The sequence below is a fragment of the Sebastes fasciatus genome, chromosome 6 (genome assembly GCF_043250625.1).
Source record: "Sebastes fasciatus isolate fSebFas1 chromosome 6, fSebFas1.pri, whole genome shotgun sequence".
Classification (NCBI taxonomy): domain Eukaryota; kingdom Metazoa; phylum Chordata; class Actinopteri; order Perciformes; family Sebastidae; genus Sebastes; species Sebastes fasciatus.
Window position 1 is genome coordinate 19,015,738 of NC_133800.1, and position 24,108 is coordinate 19,039,845.

Consider the following 24,108-nt stretch of genomic DNA (forward strand, 5'->3'; position numbering starts at 1 on the left):
CTAAAGCTAGGGGCTATAGTAATAAAGGCTTTTTAAAATCACACAATGTACAAACGTCTGAATGGAATACAGCAGGTTTAAAGTGGCAATCTTGAAGATTTTCATTTAAATAAATGCATATTAAGTCACTATCTATCACCAAATGAGGTAACGCAATGGTGATTGAGCTTATGGCCGATTGATGAAAGGATTGCAATATTTATATATTTGCAGTATTATGAATTGGGACTTTATCCGAAATTGCATACTATGCACTAAATACCCAATATGTGTATCGTTCAACATACTTTTGTGTGAATAACCAGTAATATGTATTTTTTTTAACGCACTGAAGAGTAATTTCCATCGTCACTTCCTGAGAGCCTTCTTGTCCGTTGGAGACGTGTAACCATGGTAACCCGAGCCAACCTCATGTGACCAAAACAATGGTTTGTGAGACTGAATTAATTTTAAATATATATTACGCCTAGAAAAGTAAAATCTTATCCTTACAGTTAAATTGAAGCGTTATTGATGTTACAGAGCTGTCCGTCAACGTCTGTTATGAACGTTGTCGTCACTACCGCATTGCATTGTGGGATATTTATGTCGTCGTAGTGTCCACCGTTTGCATACTGTAATATTTCACCGGAAATAGGATGCGATTCGCGTATTATTGGTTTCATACTAAGGTTTTGGACATACTAAACAATCTCACATAAAGTTGTAGTTCTCCAAATCTACTACTGCATACTAACATGCGTACTAAACGCATGTTGAATTTCGGATGAAACCTGGGTGTCTGTGGTGACATTCCCGGAAAAATGCTGTTGTATACACACAACAAATGGAACTATGCACACAATTCTGAAAACTTGAAGCTCATGTACATAGAAATATAATTTTTATGTTCTATTTCTAGGCTCATGTATCAAGAAAAATACCCAAGACTAAAGCTAAGCTACCTTTAGGCACTATTCCACGTTTTTTTACTCAAATAGAAATTCTAAATCAATCATGACTGAAATCTTAAGGATTGTCACTTTAACCTTAAAAAAAAACATACAGTACATTTCCTTTGACTGCACTAACTTACAAACCCAAGGCTTAGATTGTGACTGTTTCAGGGGGAAAAAGGTGGCAAAAAGAGGAAAAGTTTGGAAAACCACAGGACAACAGGGAGCTCCCCTTTTTTTTTTTTTTTCACCAATTGACAAACTCAATTTCGTCAGAGCAGATTGGTAAAGAGCAATGTGGCTCAGTGTCAGTAGGGGTGAGGCAGCAGGGAGAAACGTTGTCCCTTCCCATCACAAATAACAAGATGGAGGTGGTCATGAAGTGGACCCGCTGTGGATTAAGACCCCCCAGCACCGCTGCACAATAAGCGCACTCGGGGTGGCCTTGCTGGCGGCACAGATGGGGGTAATAGCATGTTTGAGATGTGCTCTCGTTCTCCTTATTTCTATTTCTTTTTCTGTCTGTCTGGCTCACTCTTACTTGCTCTCGTTTTTGTCTCTCTCCCCCTCACTCTCTCTGTCTGTCTCTCTCGCTCACTCTTTCTTTCTCTCGGCTTTTCAGAGTGGAGGGAACATCAGAGGGATCAGGCTGGCTTAGCTTATTGGAAGCAGATGGCAGACCAAAGGCAAGAAGGCCACAGTTTCATGAAGCGTGGTTTGAACATGCCAGGACCATGTCGAGGGGCATGCCCATGGATGATGGCTACATGGTGTGTGTGAGGAGTGAGCATTTGGGGAGGGGAGATGGTTGATTTTGTAGGTTACCAATCTGAGGAATGGGACCCCCAAATCACAGCCTGTCCCTGCCTGTTTTTTTCCTTTTCAGTCATCATCTGTGCATCCCTATGCACTGGTTGAGGCGGCATTTGAAAAACTATGCCTCAATGACTTGGTGGCTTTGAAGCCCCTTACTCCTGGTGCCCTGCTGCACTATAATCAGGAATCAAAGGCTGGCGTCTGGGATCCATCATCCCTGGCAAAGTGGTCGTGTGTTCAGTAATAACGCTGGCTAACTGTGGATGTAATTACTAGCTGTCTAGGGATTACTAGATTGACTAAACATTAAAAAAGGGAGCGAGAAGTAGAGCAAAAAATTAGTGTTAAGAGAGACAGAAAGGGCTACTGTAAATCCACATTTCTCCAAACTGTGGCATTGCGATGGTGCATGTGCTAAAATCACCACTAAGAAGAGCCCGCTGCAGACGAGAGCCCACTCACAGACAGACAGTCTTAGCTAGCCAGTACGCGGCACAATACCAGATGGTGCAGTGTTTCCCATATGGAATAGACAAACACTAAGCACATGTCAGAATCCAACACTGTTTGCTACAGCAGCATCCCGGCCCCGGGAACAAAGTGGTCATTCACACTAGTCACTACACTGTATAATTACCCAGATAGACATTATGCGACACAATGCCAGCTCAGTGAAACTGGATAAAGAGGGCACTCATGTCTGCACCCTCAGCCTACCCATCTTCCATCCTGTCTACGCTCCAGTTGCATAATTCGCCACTATTCAAATGAGAGAAATGTCTATATGTATTTCTGATTCAACATAAAATCAATTTGTCGAGGCTAAATTGTGTGTGGAAAAACACTCTCATACTTGCTTTATATACTGTGACGCTATATGAGCAGTTTATTTCAGTTATTCACACATGTCAGGCACTGTGACATTATCAATGAAGCCTTCAATTACATACTTTAAGTCATCATCAGATAGTAAGAGCTCGGGAAAATGACTCCAGTTCTCTTAGGGTGGGTAAAAACTTCAAGTCCCCCGCCTCCAGCGCCCCTCTATTCCTTCTTTGTCCCCCCTCCAATCGTCACTTATCGTCTTTTGTCTCTCTGTCTCTTATCGCGTGGTGCCACAGCAGGAAGAGAGAGCCTGAGGGAGGCCTCGAGCAACAATGACCAGCCGGTTGACCTCTATACTGTGACCTTGAGTTTCCACACCCTGACCAAAGCTGCAATCATGGCAGGGCAGGGGAGGGGTTTGAGGCCGGGGGGGGAAGCTCCAGGCAGGGCAGGGAATGCCATCTATAAAAATAGATCTTCATTATTCTGAATTTTCCACAAATAGTTTCAAAGAACAAGGCATCATTTCATCTTAATGGCTGGCGTGAATTGTTTTGGGCTGTGTAATGGAAAAGCCTTGCCTTTTTGGCAGCGCGGCCTCAGAAGTGGCCTGCCTTTTTCACCGCTCCACACCACAGGGACCACATATTGGCACATTTCAAACAGTCTATTTTTAAAACCCCCTTCTTGTTGTTGTGTGCGAGTACCTCAGACTTCCGCTTCAGCGTATTGACCTTAAAAAACACCTCTGACAGAGATCCAAGTGCTACTTAGTTTCTTGTCTGAGGTTCTGCTTTTCTGGGCAGCGGGCGTCTGATGTGGAATAAAACGCTGAGCCTGTAGATCATATGCATTATCTGTCATCTTGCTTTTAGCCACTCTTAAGAAGTGGAAGAGGCATATAGTCTATAAAATAGGAACTCAGTAAACTCGCTCTCTTTATGTCTGAGGCTGGCGCCGCACACAGATGTGCTCTAGTGTGCCAGCCTACAACTTGGAGCAGACAATGTTCAGCTGTGTGAGGAGATTATGACCCCTCTCACGGTTTATCAATGGTATCATCGGCTGATTAAAATGCACTTAATTCCATTGACATAGATAATATAGCTTTTCCAGGAATGTATTTTCTCTTTAATAAAAAAAGTTGCTGAAAACAACCAGACAGGAAGTGTCTGTTTGGTAAAATGTGGGGGTAGAAAAACAAGTGAATTAAATAATAGACTTCTTTATCCAAGGGATCAAATGTTTACAGGCGCAGCGGGGTCTCAGATCAATGGTCTTATGCATGTGGTCGCCGAGGGGCAACTTCTTCATGGTCGGTCCTCCGAAAGGGAGACGGAGGCTGAATGAATACTCTGACACTTCGCTTACTCACTCCTCTGTTTCAAAAACAACCCCCACCCACCCTTTTTCAAACACGAGGCGGGGGGAGAGAAAGAGCGAGAGAGAGAGAGAGAGAGAGAGAGAGATTCCATGCCTATTCTTCTACCCTCTCCCAGCAAGGACCGCCAGCTAGGCAACTATTTTTAGCTTCACCACACACTATTTTTAGACCACTACCACTTTTTGAGGCATTTATTAGAAAAAAAAAGTACATCAAATAAGAGAGAACGTTGGTTGTGGTTGTTTTGAGGGCGCTGCTTTATTTTGACCATCTAACGAACTAGTTTTTATGTGGAAGTGTGAAGGAAATGGAGTGACTACACGTGGATACGTTTCTGCTTTTTGTCTCGCCGCCCTTTTCTATGCATTAGAACAAACAATCTATGTGAAAATCCAAACAGAACGACAGAGGACGGAGACGGGGTGTAGACGGGAAAAGGAGGGACAAAGGCACGCCTTTGTTTGTGGAATTCACCACACTTTGAACACCGGAAAGATGTTTCACATATATATAATATGTGGTAGCTTGTTTATTTCCTCCACACCAACCTTAGAGCTTGTTTGCAACTCTGCCAAAGACTCCCAGAGCCAACTTTACCATTGTTGTTAACACTAAATATAAAGTATGAACTGAAGGTAGAGGTGTGTGAAAAGTTATTCACAGTTAAATAATTTCTCTCGCCCTCTCTTCAACACGTAATTCTCAACCTTGGCATATACTAACTCGCATCTTATTTCTTATTCTTGAAGATGTGCTGGGGCGTGTACGCACACTGTCATCAGTCTTTGTTTTAACGAACTGTGATACTGTTAGCTTTCCAATGTCACAAGGTTAATTTACTTAGTCAGTCAAAGAAGCTTCAGACCTTAATCCTCAGCTCATCAGGAAAAACAAGCCATGTTGCCGATCTCTCCGTCACTAGTAAACACTGTGGCACTGTGATCTCTGTGACAACCCCACCCCTTACCTCCAACCCCATGTTGCACCACATGCCCCCTATCCTAAAATCCTCAAAACGACTCCGCACCGAAATGACCGTGGAGATGTGATACGACTCCCTTATTTCTCTTGGATGCTGACACATGTCAAAGTCGTGCAGGATAAATTAGCGAGGGCATTCAAGCCAGAGTAATTATACAGCATTTGAGAGCCATGAGAAGAAGTCATTCAGTGGGGCCGATCAACACAGAAAAACTCCTTAAGGCTAATGTTCTCCACGCTGTTTAGAAACCAAATAAGCACACAGAATAGCACACATGCTGGAAAATATTTTCACAGGAGCAAGGCAGAACATGAGCACACTGGCACTTCAGAGAGGGGAGATCACATGTCCTGTTGACTTGCGAGAATATTATGAGAAAGCAGAGGAAAAAAGATGTTTGAATTAATAACGACGGGAATTTTTGAGGTAAACGACGGTGAAATCCGCCAAATTAGTCTCTGTAGTATTGAGAATGTGTGGAGAATCGTGTTTTATTGCCAAGTGAAACATTGTGCGAGGCATGCAGCGAACTGGTGTGGTTGTGCTACATTGCTCGTTTTCTTTTTTTTTGCCATCTCCCAGACATACCTGCTTGATTTCTCTTTATGTTTCTTCATCTCCACTCCACCCCCTCTTACTTTCCCCTCCCTATCCTCCCTCCCTCCCTCCCTCCAGTGGACTGTCACTGGGCTGAAATCACACCTGTGCTTCTCACACATCTCGGCACACGGGTGAAACATACGCAGGGTGAAACATGGCGAGGGAGCTTTGCTGAATCTCATTAGCCAAGCGGGTAGTCATTAACAGAATGACCTTTGGAAATAATTACCAGCCTTCCTCCCTCCATCCCTCTTTCCCTCCCTCCTTCCCTCCTCGCACTCATCCATCCCTCTGTCCCTCCCCTTCCCCCTCCCATTCAATAGTTCCTCCTAGGTGAGGACGGAGGGAGAGAAAGGAGTCGAGGATGGGTGGCGAGGCAGCTCCCTGCTGCTGCCGCTGCTGTTTAAGATTACAGGGTGAGCTGAACTTTCAGATTAGGTTAATCTGCTGGAAATGAGATTGGCCAACGGCCTTTCCTCTGGCAAGTAGGCAGGTCAGCTCAGCACCAAGAGGCATGTGCCACTCCATGTGATACTTGAGCCAATGGCATCAGAGTGTGCTGTGCTGGCTGAGGTCATCACAATGCCGTCAGCTCTGCAGGGTTCGAGCCAATTGTCACCGTGTATGTACACACGCACACACCCATGCAGAGCAGCCGTTGCGAGCACACAACAGGCCAAACACACTTTTTGTGCATGTGCACAATAGCTGGTATGTGCACATATGGTACACACAAATATAATAGCACTATCCAGGCATTGAGGGGATATAGCTGCCTCACAGCTCGCTCACTAACCCTTCAGTTGTTTCACAAACCTGTGTTCTTTGTTTCAACAGAGGGGAAAACAAACACATTGTGGAACGGGGATTTGGCACAGCCCAAGAAGTGTGCTGTTGGATTTGGGGCCGTTCAATCACAGCGAGAACCAGCCAGCGCCGCTTAGGTTTGGGCTTGATCTGCGATCATGGGGAGGGGGAAAGAAAGGAGTCTTTCATGTGCTATTGCAATTAACAACCCCCACACCGGCATAATAAATCACCAATAAGAGCTGAAAGTGATTGTTCTTAAGCAGGAATAAAAAAAAAAAAGGAGAGATGGATCTATTCTCTTTGTCATTTCCCAACACGGCTTCCCATTTCTCCTCTAATACCGTTCGCATGTCCAGGAAACCGGCCTGGCAGACAGCGAGTATAGGAAATCTATCTGCGTGTTTGACTGTTTTATCTGGAGCCAGACTCAGAGTGTACTGTAGACCTGCCAGGACGACACATTTGGACCCCGCTTGGACATCCAGCGACGGGAGGATCCGCCTCTGTGTTTGCTTTCATCGAGCTACGAGAGCCTTGATGAGCTTCCATGTCTCTTTGAACAATTAGCATTAATTAAGTGGACCTCCCCGCTTGTTTATGTAACAGCTGATAACAGCGTGTAGTACATTTTTTATTACAGTCTCACGGGGGAGTTTAGATACCGCTGTATCCTGCATGACAAACGTGTGGCTTTGGATTAAATGAAGGATTAAAAAAACAAAACAGGTTTGTTTCAGATTTGATAATTATGGGTTCCTGGGGTGTCACGTGTTGTGAATGTGACAATAATAACTTGTAGCCATTTTGATTAGCAACGCTTCTTTTGTTTTTACCACTTGTGCTCCGAAGAGGGTTTCGCTTTGGTTTCTTGGTCTTTTGCTTTCACAGATATTTGTGGAAGTGTCATTCCCAGCTGAGACTGTTTTCAAGTGAGTCATCAAGACCTTCTTTACCACTCCTCTCTCTCTCTCTCTCTCCCTCTATCTCTATCTCTCTTTCTTTCAATCCCCCTATTTCGGTCTCTCACATACATACTCCCGTTGACCCATCCATAGATTCGACCTAATGCGAAAGAAAACATCTTAGAGATTATGTATGTTCAAGGGAAAAAACTGGATAAAAGAGAAGAAGAAAAGGCGTGAGAGGTAGAGATAGAAAAAAAGCCCTCCAGCCTCTTGTAAACATGCTGTAGCTAGAGAGGCTGTGCAACGCTCTCAGTGCCACTCTCTCAACAACGCTAATTATCAACCAAAGACATGCTAATTACATAGAGCTTTATTGCTAATGTAGCAGGCCTCTATGCCAGCCGCCCACACTCTGAGCTCCGCTCCCCTACCTCTGCCTCTCCTCCCACTACACCTTCAGGCACAGCAGCAACACAGGGAGAGAGAGATGCACGCAGTTTGTGTACTTCTAAAGACAACAGCTTTCTGCAAATTAAATATGTCACATATCAGATGTCATATGTAAGGCCTTATTGATCTTCCGTAGAGGGGAACCTAGATTGCATCTACACCCGATAATCCAGCCCTTTCATCTTGTTCTTGACCTCCTCCTCATCATCCTGCCATCTCAACAGGAAGTCCGCTTCGCTCCTGCCTCCCCCCCCCCAAACTCAACAAACCACCCACGTTCCTGCACCTGTGACGTAGCCTAGCAGCGGCACACACATGGCTCGGCGGGAGAGATCCAACCCCCCCTCCTTCCTCCCACCCATGCTAAACGTGCTAGTGTCAGCCCTGTGGCCAATCCCGTTAGCACGCCACGGCTAAGGCTGAAGGCCTCTTCAGATCGATTTCTCCCGTTGCGACTCGCTCAGAGTCCTCCAGGGATCTCAGTGTAGGTAGTGCTCCACAGCACTCTCCCCCCACTAGGCTCTTTAGCGTCTTCCCCTGACACGGCTGTTTACACGTTAGCCATCCTCTGCTCTCTAATGGAGACACAGTTAAAGAGAGAGAGAGAGAGAGCTTCAAAGCAGGGAGCTCTCGTCACAGGCACTTGCTGAAACATGTGACAACTCTCTTCATGGGTTCAGCTGGGGCAGGGTGATACACCGACTATACGGTGGCTGAAGGGCTCGGTGCATAAAAGGATATCAGTGCTCATGGGCACACTAGGGATATGAGTGGATGCTAAATGGGTTAATGTGAATGATATAATGCACAGAGGATTATTTCTATCCCTTCTGATATACTTGGATATGATTAATTTTGCGCAAACTGTGCCAATTCATATGGATTTCTAATGGGGACACAACATAGATGTAAACATCTATATTTCATGATTTAAAGTTGCACATCATACTATAACTATGACAAAACTGTCATGTTGTAAAAACGAAATCTAAGCTTACAAAGTTATAGCATCCGCCACATTAACAATTGAAAAAGAGGCTCAATAATATGAGTTATAGGAAGGCGATAAGAGCGCATACTGCACTGCAAAAAAAGAATAAGCTGTCTCTAGTGTGGATTTATTTGTGCCTCTAAATACTGTCCACGATAATGCACCCAGTCCATTCTCTTTGTTTTCGTCATTAAGGTCAGCCATACGTTGAGTGCTGCATCCCGTGATGTATGAGATACATTAACACACTACATATTTGACTGCACCAAATGGAAACGGTGATGGAACAAAAGCAATAATGACGACAGCAATCCACATTTATTTATGCTGTTTTTTTTACCTTCAAACGTGACGTGAAGGAAGAGGTAATTATATAAAGGATGGAAATAATGTAAGGCGAAATTCAAAAGGTTTGGAGTCAGGTGCAGAGTGCCATCTGGAATAGCAGGACTGTTCACGGTGGGCCTGTACACCCGTGGGCGGGCAACAAGCCCAAAAACACCCATATGAATGAAGATAAAAACATGCTGTTTGATCCTGTGTTAGACTGGCAAGCCAGCTAAGGGTATACATTCATTATATCTCACTTTCGGTCTTTTTAAATTCGGCAGATTATAGTGTTAGTCGATTGAACAAATTAACATTATGCTGCCATCAGGTGCCTGTTGAATTACAAACTGAGCATGCAAACACAATAAAAACAAGGGAGAACATATGGACACAGTCGGGGTTTTGAACTCTAAGCTGCCAAAATTCCACATGTTGGATATATTATTATTATTGGTTATTTATAACCATATATAGACAACTATAAAAACAAAACACACGCAAAAAAAAATCCCATTTAATGTAATGTTGCAAAATGAAAAATGCCATCTGGATTTGCACATTTAACACAATATGAGCATCATATTGCTTTAAAAAAAATTGTGTAACAAGCAGACAAAGAATATACTGTATGTGATATTTTCATACAGTTGAAAAATATGATTTGTGGGACAGGTGCAGTGTAATCAGCAAGCACGGTGCGAGCGTAAATGTGTGTGCGCAAGAGAAAGGGATAAACTCTGCATGAATGCATGCATGTCTGTGTGTGTGTGTGTGTGGCCCACCGGGTTTGCCGGAGCTACAGTGTGAATGTTGCATAACAGGTTCACATTGAGAGCTTAAGGATCCTGGAGGGCGCCAGCGTCATTTCCTGCTTGATCTACCTGCCTACTGGCTGCCCCGACAGCACTGTTTAACGTCGCCTTGAGCCACGCTAGCGACATGAGGCCAAAGCAAGTCAGATCAACATCCTCGTGTTAAGAGGCACATCAATGGTGACAAGACACCACAGGGAATGGTCTGAAAGGTCCAGATCAATAATAGGCTACCACTTTTTTTGTTAAAAAGTACACACAACACAAGGAGGCAATTTAAATAAACATATTCTCTTAAAAAATTAGTGATATACTGTGAGTCTTATAATAACTTTTTTCTTTAAAAAAAAAGAAAAGTGATTGATATTGGGACCGAACCCTTGGGGAAGACTGACAAACTATGGGAGCAATTATTTCTTACACTATGTTAGGTGTGAAGACCAAAAGAGAGAAGTAAGGGTTGCTGAATGAGTCACAAATGCTGTAACCATCTGTCTGTTCGTGCTCTTCTGTGTGTTTGCATGCATGTGTCTGTGCGAGTGCCGTCTGCGTTTTTTTGCGACTCACCTCCACAATGTCGGAGTTGGTCCTGCTCTCGTGGGGCTCGTTGTACTCGGTGTATTTAAGCAGGACCTTGTCCATGTCTGTGCTGGCGTACTGGAACAGCTTGTTGGTGCTGTTGAAGATGATCAGGGCAATCTCACAGTCACACAGCACACTCAGCTCATACGCCTTCTTCATCAGGCCAAACTTTCGCTTTGTAAATGTCACCTAAAAGAAGGAGATAAGAAAAAACATATTCACAGTGAGGCATTGAATGTTCACACATACAGTGTCACGGAACTGACTCACCTATAATCACATCAATCTATTTTTCTGACTAGTAGTCATTATTTAATTATAGCAAAAAAAGTCCCCCGCCCTCAACACACTCATTCTGTAATGAGGGAATAAAAAGGAATCTGACATAACAACGTTTTCTCTTTAAAATTAGTAAATCTCGGGGAAACTGAATTAAAGGAAAGTGAAGTCTGCTGATGGTTCAACACCCCCGGACTGTAACAGTCCATCCACTATACCAGGAAAAAAAAAGAAGAAGAAAAAAAGAAGCTGGGCTTGTGTTTAAGGAACTGAAAATACTCTGTCTCAGACAGATAACGGTAAAGAACATCAGTTATTGCTTGTACATCAAAGCGCTCAGGGGTCCATCATGGAACATGTGTCGCTGTTAAATCGTCTCCTGAATGTGCTCGCTCTCCTGCTTTTACACAAAAGAAATACACATAACTATTTGAATCTAAAAAAAAATAGCTGAGGCATACTATTTATTTTTCTCACAGTGACATTAACACACATTGTTCAGTTGTTTTGTTGCCCAATTAACCGCCTCTCATGGTGAATAACAAGCCATTGATATAAATAACAGACGGGTTCCCTGACTGTGCTTGAAGCTATTTGTGAGTGCTCAAATAATGACAATGCACTCAACTTAAACCACAAAAATGATCTTCTCTAATGGGGCTTTTTCTCTCTCTCTCTCTCTCTGGGTATGTGTTTGTGTGTGTGAGGCCCAAGACTGGTAACTTTAATAACACACGCATACAAGTGCCCACATTGTCAAAATAGAGCAGCCTCTATTCCTCTATTGTTTGGATCAAAACTAGAGCAGTGAAAGTGAGTTAATTTCAGTGAGCTGCACCTGGTTTCTCTTCCAAGCCATGTGTGTGCGAGCTCTCCGGCTGTATGGGAAAACGAGAAAAATGTGCCACACCGCCAGCTTCCTTCTCTGAGCAACACTGCTTTATTTTTTGTATTGAACTTTCTTTCATTTCCTTCTGTGACTGTGTGTATTATTTACATTGGAGATCTGTATTGACAAAGCTTTTTTTTTTTAACCGACAGGAAACAGTGCCAGAGCTGTGCCCAGCTGGTAGCTAATGATCTCAGTTTGTTGATTAACTGCATGTTTGTCTATTCTCTTCTGACACTTAAGTGGGCCAAAAAACACAGAATGAAAACCTCCCAACACTCAGTTAAACATGCTCTAGTTATAAAAGGCTTTAACCGTAGGCTATAAAAACCTTTACAAAGAGAGCCTTTATGCAAAGAAGAGATCTCTGTGTGTGGTACATCGGGGTAATGCATGAATAGATTTGCGGCATAAATCCATCATGCGTTGCCCTTCACGTTTTCTCTTTACAACTCCGAGGCCTGAAAGAGGAGATAGGGCTGAATGGATATTGATAGATAGTTTTGGATTTCCTGAAATCATATCTCCCAGGATGCACCAGGGAAATTGAATATCAAACTATCCCTCGCCTCCACCCTGTCTTTCTCCCTGTCTCCCTCTCCGCTGAAAACCTCGCATGAACCGCCGTATCCTGGACCAGCTCTAAAGTTTTCCAGTGATGTCATCGCGTCACGCCGAGATGAAAGGGACTGAAACCAGAGACACGGACGGCATTCTAGCTCCTTACAAACCGGTGTGTGCAATGTCAGGTTCTGTACCTCGGCACAAACACGCATCTGATTCACCGACGACATCAGGAGAGAAAACTCCCCTGGGCTCTAAATACCATGCTGACATTTACACAGTCATACTGAAATGTGAATAAAAAAAACAAGCCTCGTTCTTAACGCCGTGAGATCAAAAGGCATCTTGTGACAATAAGATTAATTGTCATATCCAACCCAGTCTGAGATTGTAGCGTCCAAAACTGAAACGTAAAGCGCGCCCTAAAGGGGGGTCTGCCACCCTTACAACCGCAGTACAAACGAGCGAGCGAATAAGATGTCAGGACTGTAGGACAGAAGGTCAAAGCAGACTATTCAGGAACAGGACATGTAGAGTGTTGTCTTCCCCTGGTGTTTCGATGCAAAGGGGCACCGGGGGCAAACGCAGGACACAGTTAGCTGCCGGCCCCAGCTCCGTTATCACCCACTCGCTCAGCCACACGCTCTACTGGGGCCATTAATGTTTCAAAAGGTGGCACGTGGTGCACACACAGTGGGCTGGGTGTGAGTCCCAGAGGTCCAGAGCTAGCTGGTCTCAAAGGGGAGGTCCGCACACGCTGGCTCGGATCGCTCGCATATTAGCGGACCACTTGCAAACATCAGCACAACCACACACACATACATACATACAAACACAGCAGTGTTTAAGTTTTACACGGAAGACTCATTTCAACATGTAAAAAAAAAAGCAGAGTCCCATCAAAGTTGTCTTTAAACGAGGAACTGTGCGCACATTTTTCCCACATATTCTCACATAGACTGACTTTAACAACACCACGGGAAGAGAGTGAGTGTGATTATGAAAAGCCTTAACTGACCAAACAATAACACCTACAGAAATATCACACCGCACCCCCACATCTCAATCTGACACGTACAACCTGCCACCTTCAAATCACATACATTACTAACGCTATGCACATACATCCATAAATACACAGGCATATATGTGCAGTGCAAGCTTGATTGAACAACAAAAGCCCGTCTTGATGGTAAATGCTGGTGCAAAACATCATGTGAGGGACGTGCTAATTTGTGCTGTACCTCAGCTATGCAATTTTTATGTTCAGTATTCAGTTTCACTGCTTGAGGTGACTCTGTCGTGACTTCTGTCGTGACCTCACATGATGCTGTCATGTGACCCTTTCAGCCCGTCAACGTTTAAGCTGGTGTTGTCACCACTGGCCTTTCCTGTTGCGAGCTCAAAACAGCTCTCGGCCCACACAGCAGCTGTAAACCGGTGCGCTGGACCTGTATTCGAGACGCGACTGCTCTGCTCTCTGAGTGGGTAAAAACAGATGCTGTGAATCAGCTGATCTAGAAACACTTACAGATATCTGACAGTGAAACACCCTGGATGCCTTTCCCAGCAGAGAACTGGAACTGAGAAAGTTATCCATTAGTGAAAAGGTTGTAGTCTATATTCAGGAAATAATCAAATATTATGACAATGAACTTATTTTGTAAGCAGCACAGTAATTATAAAAATGTACAAGTAAAGGAACTAATTATTATTTATCATTGTTTATATCTTATTTCCAATTTATGCTTTGAATTTGTTCCTATAATACCGATAATTCTAATGCGAGTGTATCGCCTTTGGATTACGTTGGACAACATCTTTTTCTTTCACTGAATGAGGCCTCTGTCCTTATTGTTGAACCAAAAAAACAACAACAAAAAAAACACCCTTATGTCAGTGTGGGTGTGATCTCCGTTTCCTTGGTCGGTGGGTGCTGTTAGACACACCACTGTGTTAATAACACAGAGCATGACGTTACAGCACATTTGCGACGGTGTGTACTGGTAAAAGGGACCAGTGTAAGCGTGCGAGTGTGAACCCGACTGTGTCTTTTCACAGTAAATTGGTAACCAGGGTGTGAAACCTATCTTCACACGCACACACACACTAAAACACACAGGGAAGTTTTGTTGGCCGTTTTTAAAATCTGTTGACGTAAAGGCTAAATTATGGCATAATGGGACACTTAACTTTCAAACTGTCATTGAATGCTTCTAGGACAATCTCTGTGGTTACAGGCTAAAGTTCTCAAACGGCCACTCTTCATGGGAAAAGATGCAATATATGTTTATGTCTATATGCATTCTGGCTCTGCATCTACAGCAGAAAAGTCATTAAGAATTTTAGCCTGAATGTCTCAGTGTTCTTAAGTATTTGTGCTTGAAAACCTCTTAACTATTAACACTAACCAAATTTCACAACGTTCTAAGAGATAGCACAACATTTCCCTTAATAATTTGGGATCTTTTCATAAACTCTGTGAAGGAGACCAAAACACCCCCCATCCCCCCCATCATATCTACTAATAGTTTGGCACATAATGAACACTCATTCCTCGGGTGTGCTACTCTTGTCGTGTATGCCAGTGCTGTCTTTTTAACTTTTGATATTTCTTTTTAACCCCTACCTCCTAACCTAAAGAAGGCCTTTTGCCATGCCACCATTGTAAATAAGAATTTGTTCGTTAATGGACTTGCCTGGTTAAATAAAAAAATAAAAAAATCACTCATACTGTAGGTATAAGCATCGTGAACATACACTGTAGACTCACAGTGACATACAAGCCTTATTCGTTCACCCTTATCCTCCTCCACAGCCCCATCCCAAGAGGGATACAGATGCATGCACACACAAATGCATTCAGACACACACCCCTGTAAACACCTAAACGTGTTATCATCACATCTCCTTTCACAGCATAGCCCTCTCTTTTCTACATTTTCATTCAACCCAATTTTAAATATTTTTTTGCTATTCTTTCCTCTTTCTACATATGTATGTTTGTTTATATATAATTATAAGTATGCTATCACTGGAAAATGACCAATAAAAAAATATATATATATTATAAAAATGAAATAATCAGTTCTTGCACTGCACAATTGACCTGTCACATTTCCTCTGGCATAAAAGGAGATAAACGCCCAGGATAAACAGAGGGACGAAGAGAAAGGAGGGATAGTGGCTGACTCTCTGCCACATGGGTGAGAGATGGGGGAGAGAAAGAGGGGAGGGAGGGAGGAGGAGGAGGGAGAAGAGAGGGGGCGGACGCACAGGAAGCACATTTGTATGCATTTCCTCTCATAACAGGAAGAGGCCAGTGGCTTCCCCTTCACAATGGCTTCGCTTCTGCTTCCCACCTCCTGCCTGCTTCCCTGGGGGAGGAGGAGGTGGAGGAAGAGGAGGAGGAGGAGGAGGAGGAGTGGAGAGACAAGCACCGAAAACTGCTGGTTAGCAAACCAAACATGGCCGTGCGGACACACACACACACACACACACACACACACACACACACACACACACACACACACACAGATGTCAGTCAGCTATGGAGCGGCACGATTTGTCTTGAGACAAACACTTATCCCATTGTCAGGGGCCAAGCAGGAAGACACGGGCTTACGCAAAAGGAATAAGAGGAGCCCGAGACCGGGGCCTGAACTCTGCCTCGCAGCCAAAGACGCTGTTAAAAGGTGCATTACGACAGAAGAGGCTTTGTCCCACCTCTAATATATGCTATGCTTTTCTCTCTCCTCAAAACCCCACTTATCATCCTTTTTCAGTGCGCCTTCATTATACAGTAGAAACAGAAGGCAGCGGACTCGACCATTTCTTCTTTCAGTGAATCCAATGTGTCCACTTTAAAGTTAAAAGCTAACCTGTGGAACTGATCGAGTGGCAGATTTTAGTTATAGGTGTCTTAAAATACATGCCAGTTTAGATTGTTCTTCTTACCAGACCAGAACTCGTAATTACATTTCAGGACAGCGCTGTAATGGCTGGCTGGGCTCCTTCTCTGTATGCTCCTGTTTATGCTTAAAAACCGCAACTGGAAAGGGATATGCCCACGGACTAAATATAAAAAAGTGGATGTTACATCGAAAGGCCCAAGTTAGTGGCCGGAACGACAGAAATAACTTTGTTGTCATTCATTTGAGGTGGATACACTTTTGTCGTGGCACCAAGGCTGACACTGTATACTTAAGGCACTTCATTTTCACTTTTCACCAGTTTGTCTGATTGGTTTAAAACTGATTTTCTCACGGACTGTGGGTACCCATGCATACATCTAATTGTTTTAGTGATTTCTGCTGCAGGAAGACCCTATTAACCCCGGTTTTCACTAAATGAAGTCTTCTTAGGAAGGGGGAAGAGAGGCGAGACAAATGTGGAGGGAAGATGTAAATGAGCTGCAGATTATGAGCCAGTCACTCAGTCATTTTTTATAAAAACTGGGAAAAAAAGCTATAAATTAGAGGCCAGTCTATAGCCTGTAAGCACAAAAAACATCATTTTTATAATCAAATTTGTTTTATGTATTAGGAATAATTCATAAAATGTAATTTTTTAAATTAAAAAAACACCCTGATAAATAAACAGACTTTTACTTTGAAACACATAAAACAACATAATGAGCACTATAGCGGCCAAAGTAGGGCTGGGCAATATATCAATATTATATCAATATTGTGATATGAGACTAGATATCGTCTTCGATTTTGGATATCATATTATCCTAATATGGCCTAAGTGTAGTCTTTTCCTAGTTTTCCTGCATTTCAGTAAATTTAATATCGATATTGAGGTATTTGGTCCGAAAAAATTATGATATTTGATGTTCTCCATATTGCCCGGCCCTAGAGAAAAGACATGAGAGGAAGCCAGACAAACCATTATGACTTTCTAGTGACTGAAAGTTAGAGTTGAGAGAGCAAAGTGAACCAAGTGAAGAACATGTGAATCAGAACCGAAACAAGGCACAAGTTGAGAAGGCAAATGAGAATGACAACACAGCAGAAGCTTAGAGAGCTCTTTTCAGGTGAGGTCTCGAAGCGCCGAACATATGACAGGAGAGGAGTGCCACTCGCTGTGGTAAAAGAAGGAGCTGGTGGAAGGTGGGAAACAGGGAATTAAAGGAGGGGTGCAGGGGTGATGAGCTACCCTGTGGGCCTCATTATTTTCCTGCTGTTAATTTCACTCGCACGTTTTCTCACCCCAGTGCTGTTGATTGGAGAGAAGTACGCTTTGTCGTAGAAACAAAAAGACCCCTTATTTCAGCTGCGGCGCAGCGCTTAACATGGCAAGGGGAGAGAGGCGGCGTATTTTATCTCCTCCAGCCAAGTATGTGTTAGTGTGACTGTTGTTTGTGGGAGCTGGGAGATCCTGTTGTTTTTACTTCCTGTCACTGATGACCTGATCCATGTTTAACCTTTGGCCCTGGGTCCCTTCCCCCTTGGAAACCACATGTCCCACACAAACACACACACATACACATTTGCACAAACAAGTCCTCCTAAATTAAGCCCACTGAGTGTACTGGCTGGAGAGGTAACACTAATTAGAGCCAATTGCGGCAAATTAGTCGATCCCCAAGACCGACTCCAGAGAGATAGACGCGTTTTAGATGTGTACATGTGTTTACAAGCATGCATTTGTCTAAGCTGTATAAACAAGACACCAAATACATCATCTAAGTATGTGTCTGAGTGTGTAATCTGCTATGTCTCACCTGTGCATGCATCTTGTACTGTAGGTGTGTGTGTGTGTGTGTGTGTGTGCTAGCTGGGGCGAGAGAGTCTGCTCTCTGTGAGCAAACCCATGAGTTTATGGCACAGGGGGCTCTTTCATGTGCCCGAGGCTGGGAGAGGGTCTGAGTGGTCGGGGGGCTTGGAGCCAGGGCTTGCACACTGCTGCCCACTGTCCAGAGCTCCGGGCAGCCAGTCAACGCCAGGGAGGCCTGGCCCTTCTGCCCCTGCTCTGGGGAAGTGTTTCGGGGCCTGGGGGTGGCAGCCCAAAGTGGCCGCCCAGAGAGAGCCAGGCCCCGTGCCCACTGTGATACCGCCGCTGCAGGGCGGGCAGGGGCGGGGAGGCACTGTAGCTCCGTTGGTGGCAAGGTAGCGTTGACAGCCACACAGAGTGGTGCCGCTCCACAGAGGACTGCAGTATGAAGTGTGTATGCAGACATGTAAGAATCAGGGGAAATGTTACAATTATTTATTAATTATATTGATTTTTTTTGGGATTGAAACAGGAATTTTAAACAACTGTTGGACATTCATATTATGTCAATTAACTATCACTATATAGTTAGTAAAAATCATAAAAATAATATCAATCTGTTAAACACAGATGAGTTTTACTTAAAGCAAACCTTTTTAGACATAAAACTGTAAAAGTATGCAAAGAATGTGAGGTTATAAGCAACGCTATACAAATTCCTCTGGTGTTTATTTGGCTTGGGCTCTGGGACATTTCCTCAAAAAGGAAGTGAAAATATGCAAAGCCAAAGCTTCCGTTTTTTTTTTTTTTTTTTTTTTCAAGAAGAAAAATTGAAGTTTCTGTGTCTGTCTCCGTCTCTGTCTTGTGATGTCCGCCTCTACAAAACACGGTGATGTCATTTATTTAGGTCATAGGTTGAATGACACTGAGTGGTATATACGCTCAGCATGCATGCAGTGTTTTCCACATGACCGGGTGACATCATGTCAGCGGGGGACTGCTATTCCGACTAAAGCAAACAAACTAAATAAGTAATCTATCATATCAGAGATCAAAACAACAAAATCTAGTGATATATTGATTTTCCCTTCCCTGAACCCTTTCTCCCTGCTCTTCTCTCCTCCCTCCTCCTCTCTCTGTAAGTAAAGCCCGGATATCTCAGGCATCGATTCCCCTCAGGTGTCCTTCCTGTCTCCCTCTTTCCCTCCTTATCCGCAGGAGCCGGAGTGCCTGGTGCAACTGGCGGGGCCCGGTCTAAGGTGGGATGAGAGAGGAGGGCTGAGATAACAGCAAGGAGGAAGTGTGGGTGCTGCAGCAACACGATAGCTTTAGTCCTCATCTGAAACTCTGTGACCTCCTCCTTGCTCTTGTCTCTGTCTGCCTGTCTCTCCTTCAATAACAAATACATAAATCCGAATACAGAGCGCACAGGTACATACTGTCGTACGCCATCCCTGCCTGTTTATTAAATCTTTCTTCCTATGTATCTTTCTCACATGACTCTAAAGGCAGGCTGTTTTCCAGATGAGCACGCTGTGTATCACAGACAGGAAAATCATGATTACCTTGAAGTGTCTTCTTTATCTCACGTGCACTCACATCCTCACTCCTCTCTCACTATCCTCTCGTTACTTACACGTCACACTCAGTGAGACCGGTCATGACAGGGGGTCGCAATCTGCTTCAATTACTCCTCCAGTATCGATTCCTTGAGCCTTTTTTTGTCACTTTACTCTGGCCGCGTTACTCTGGTGTTTGATAAAGCACACTGAGAAACCGTTGTGGACTATTCTTGTCGGATGATAAAGACGTATAGGAAAAAGTGTCTCTGTGTTTTCAGACAAGGTGTGTGTGTGTGCCTGCGTCCGTGTTTGACCTGTGATCCGGGGGCCACGTTAGCAGCGTATGGATCCAATTGGGCTGCCAGGAAGCTGACAAAGTGTCAGTGGTCAGCCGTGCCACAGGAAGTGATCAATTGTGGGCCTCGAGGGCGAGTGAGAGAGCTCTGTCTCTATCTATTTCCTGCCACAGATGCTAGTGTCTGCTCGAATCACGCTGTCCACAATTTATTTCGTCTCTCTCTCTCAAGTAATGCCAGCTGTTGTTAAAAAGTGTCTTGCAAGAATTCCATTGTTGCCAGGTTTGTTATATGACCATTTTTCAAATGACTCGGTACAGTATCTCAGGTTTAAAAATGTATCTCTTGTGCTATGCAGAGGAAAGCTACAGCGGTCCTACTGTTACGGATTTAGCTCAAGAAAATGTTGTTTCAGTGTTTGTCTCCCAGGCTGCCCTTCATCTCCACCCTGTTGGCCCACTCCAGTGTGTCACTACAGACCATCCCATCTCTGTTTGGTTGTTTGTTTATGTTTTCTCCCACCCTGACTCTCCGGTGCTGCTACCACCCTCTTCCCGGTAATATTCCACTGCCTGTGAGCTAAACTGGGTGGCATGGTGTGAGAGGTTGGGTGTGTGAAGGGTGTTACAGTTGTGTGCAGGCCGCAGCCCTCAGAGCGGCCGGCGATATGCAGGATGGTTTTTGAGAATTACAAACGTTCTCATGCAAATCCTGTTTTGGAAAAATCCTCCCGGTGCCTTCACAGTGGTTCGTTAGATTGAGGGGGAAACAAACCTGCCGTTATAACCCGATGGAACTCTTCCACCCAAAGCAATAACTGTGCTATCTCCGCATACACCTCTCGGTCGCCCAGTTCACATATTGCCCAGACTCCCAGAAGACTTTCATTGTTGAGGGCTATGTGGGGTGTAGGGTGTTTCTCCTTCTTCCACCCTCCACCCCTCCTCTCCCCCACCCTCACACTCATCCATCCTCCCATCCCCCAGGGACTTACCTGTCTGTTGCGTTCATCCATAATCCGCGTGATCTGAATCTTTTTCCTCCCCATCGTCCCCGTCTCTTTCTTTCTCTCCTCTTTCTAAAGAACTTTATGCTTTCTTCTCTCTCCTCTTTCTTCTTCTTCCTCTTCTTCTTTCTCCTCACTCTTCTGCTCTTCCTTTATCTGTCTTTTTTCTCTGCTTTCTATTTGTTCCAATCAACTCAAAGATTCCAGCATCCGTACCTGCAAGAAAGAAAGAAACGGGGGAGGGGAGGAGGAGAGGAGAGGATGAGCATTAAATGAAATGAAATATGGCAAAATACTGAGAGGGAAAAAAAAATAATAAAAGCGGCATCATGGCAGCCACAAGGGAGGGTGAAGAAAGACAAAGAATCTGTCAACAATGTTGTGAGAACCGCTGTGTTTTTCACTGTCGATATCATGCAAATCAGTTTTTGCATTTTTTTTTTCCCAGGCACAGACTATGAGAGGAGACAGCGCTGTCAGGATCTCGCTTCGTTCACAGAGAGTTTGACAGTGTTTTGGAAGTGCCGCTAACTTAAACGCTCTAATCACCAACACTGTAACATTACCTCCAGACTGAGAAATACATTTTGTTTCTTCCCACGAACTGCACTGTATTGACAGTGGAACTGCCACACACGGCTTTTTCTACTCTGCTCATCTCCAAAATGGCAGACATGAGTCGCAGGATAGAATACAGATGTAAAACCTGAGCTCAATCTCGCCATATTCTGGCAAAACAAAGCCGAAAAAAAACACAAGAAGAAGAAAAAGAAGTGCCAAGAGTGATCTTTTGAAACGCGGTAACAGGACGTTTTCTTAGAGACAGAAATCAAACAAAACTTCAACATGAACTTAATCCAGCAGGAGACACCGCGTGTCAATGAGAGCATCTGAATAAATGCACTTGTGTGTGCACGGCGGAGTGTGTGTGTGTGCCCGTGTTCGAGGAACGGAGGGCCAGCAGCTGATGACCTGGACTGCATGTGCGAAGAAGAAAGCCGCACTCCAAAAAGTTTGCGTGAGTGAGTGACCGTGTGTGCGTGCATATGTGTGTGTGTGTGTGTGTGTGTGTGTGTGTGAGTGTGCACATGTGTGTGTGTGAGCTTGGCTAAGCCCGAGCTCCAGTGCATCTCTCCAGAGTGCTAAAGTAGGCCAACCCAATCTATCTCAGGGAGGAGCAGAAGAACTGTTGTTGTGTTTTCTTTTGACAGTAGAGGTGATAACGTCCCTCGTTATGCAAATGAGCATCCCATTATTTAAGCTCAGTGCAATGCAGGGGAGCTGTCAGCGCCGTCACATAAAAAAAAAAAAAAAAAAAAAATCCTCCATCTACCCTGCCTTTTTTTTCTCTACTTTCCCCTTCTTCTCTCTTCTCTCCTTTCTGAACCAGATTTCCGGCACCTGGCAGCACAAGCATCAGACATTGATGTGGAAGACGACACCGCTTCACCAAAAGACATGTCAGTCTCAGTCTCTCTCTCTATCACTCTCTCTTCTCTCGCACGCCCTTGCTCTCTTCCTCGCTCTCTCATATTCGCTCCTCCCGCACACATGCATGCACATTGTAATGCACTTCCTTTCCCCTTCTTTCCTTTTTTTTTGTCTTCCCCTAACCTGAATCCATGTATTTATTGAGTAACATGCATGAGAAAGCACAAGAAAGCTGCAAACCCCTGAGGTGAGCGCAGCACATTGCTATGCACTTGACCTCTTTGTGCTAGAGAGTAGGACATTGATAATGAAAGTGCGTAATAGGGACATCCAGGGATACTGTGTCTCTTAGTGACAGACGGAGGCCTGTAGCAGTAGTGCATAACTCTAGATCTTTTCATTTGCAACAGTACTATCTGCTTGGTTCTTTCAAAATGTTTACTTTAGTTAGGGCTAAGACTAGTATGGTGATGTGGGCCTTTAGAGTCCATATGCAGAACGGATTTAGTAAATATATTCAGTTTTGAAGGAATAACATCACATCAATTATTGTGTATATTCTCTGCCAAAAACTTCCCTCACACAAAAATGGAAAACATAATGAGACAATACAATTTGAACAATGATGAAATACATGACAAAAAACTTCCAGAGTTGATGGTTTGGAATACGCCCACTTATGGAAGAAATGAGATACAAACATAAATGCATCATTTGGCAGTTAGGACAACAGCCGGACTGCACCATCACAATAATAATAACAAGATCTAAAATAAACTCCGTGGCAGCTCTGAAGAGGCTATCCAAAACATTTTAGCATTGCTCCGCGCAAACACACCCATCCGCAGACAGAAAAACAAAGAGCTGCCCTCTGCAAGAAAACAAAGAAGGATGTTGTCAGACAAACTGGGATTACAAGCCAACACTAAGGCGCTTGGCACAAGACAGCCAGACAAGGATATCAATCAAGCCGGCGTGCTTCAATCACCGGCTGACAGCATCATTCCCCCCTCCCAGTCTTTGTGCTCGATGCTACCCAGCCCGGGCACCGCTCCAAACAAGGAGGCGTTACCTCCGTGATCCCAGCCTCCTGGCCTCCACCTCCTCCTCCTCGTTCCTCCCACAGCCCGCTGAGCGGAGCTGAACCTCTCAATGTCAACAACCGCTGGGGCAACACCTTAGGCCTTACGTAACATTAACGCTAAGACTAAGCCCGTGTCCTGAACATTTAATCCCCGCTTTTGGCTCCCAGCAGCAGCCAACGCTCCCTGAGGTGAGGCTCTGCTGCCGCTTAGCCCCGTGTCGGCGCCTCCCCGCCTCAGCCGCCCCCTCCTTCCTCGTCCCTTCTCACTCTTGCCTCCTCTATACCTCCTCCTACACAAGTTCCCCTTCCCTCCGTCCCCACCTCTCTCCCGCCAACACCCCCCCCACTTCTCCTCACACCCGCCCCCGTCCCATATGAGTGCCAGGCAGCTTCTGGATAAGAACTGAGCGCTGCCCACCTCCTCATCGGGCTGCCTTCCCTTCTCCTTCCTTCCCTCGTGGTGGTGGATAGAGCATCAGTTAACTTAACAGATTACCACTGAATCACTCAATCCAATTTAGCCTCATGACGCCAAGACGGCGAAATGGAGGGAAATGCAGGAAACAAGCACTGCTTAGTGAACACGGTCAAGTGGCACAGGGCGGTAATCCTTAGCAGGGAATTTTTTCACAGGGGGCTGACACTGACACCTGACCTTGAGAGGGCAAACGAGGTGAGAAAGAAACAAGAGGAGAAAATGAAGACAGAAGAAAGATCTAACGGGCTTGTACACATTAAGCCACTTTGCTAATCCCAAAGTAAGGCATGAGGGAAGAGGGAATGAGCTGTAGAGAATGAAGAATATACTAAAGAGTGTCTTTATCTGCTTCCGTGGAGTCTGACTAATGGTAACG

The 24,108-nt window shown here is 44.5% G+C and overlaps 1 protein-coding gene across 3 annotated transcripts in view; it reads right to left on the reverse strand.

The window, feature by feature from the left end:
- The window catches only part of mef2cb (myocyte enhancer factor 2cb), a 76,381-nt gene that overhangs the window by 21,096 nt on the left and 31,177 nt on the right, over positions 1–24,108 (reverse strand). For all 3 annotated transcript variants that reach the window (XM_074638236.1, XM_074638235.1, XM_074638237.1), the window contains 2 exons: positions 20,728–20,955; positions 10,408–10,611 (listed from right to left, as the gene is read on the reverse strand). In XM_074638236.1, the coding sequence (XP_074494337.1) occupies positions 10,408–10,611; positions 20,728–20,781 (258 nt within the window). In that variant the 5' untranslated portion in view covers positions 20,782–20,955. The remainder of the gene's footprint in view (positions 1–10,407; positions 10,612–20,727; positions 20,956–24,108) is intronic.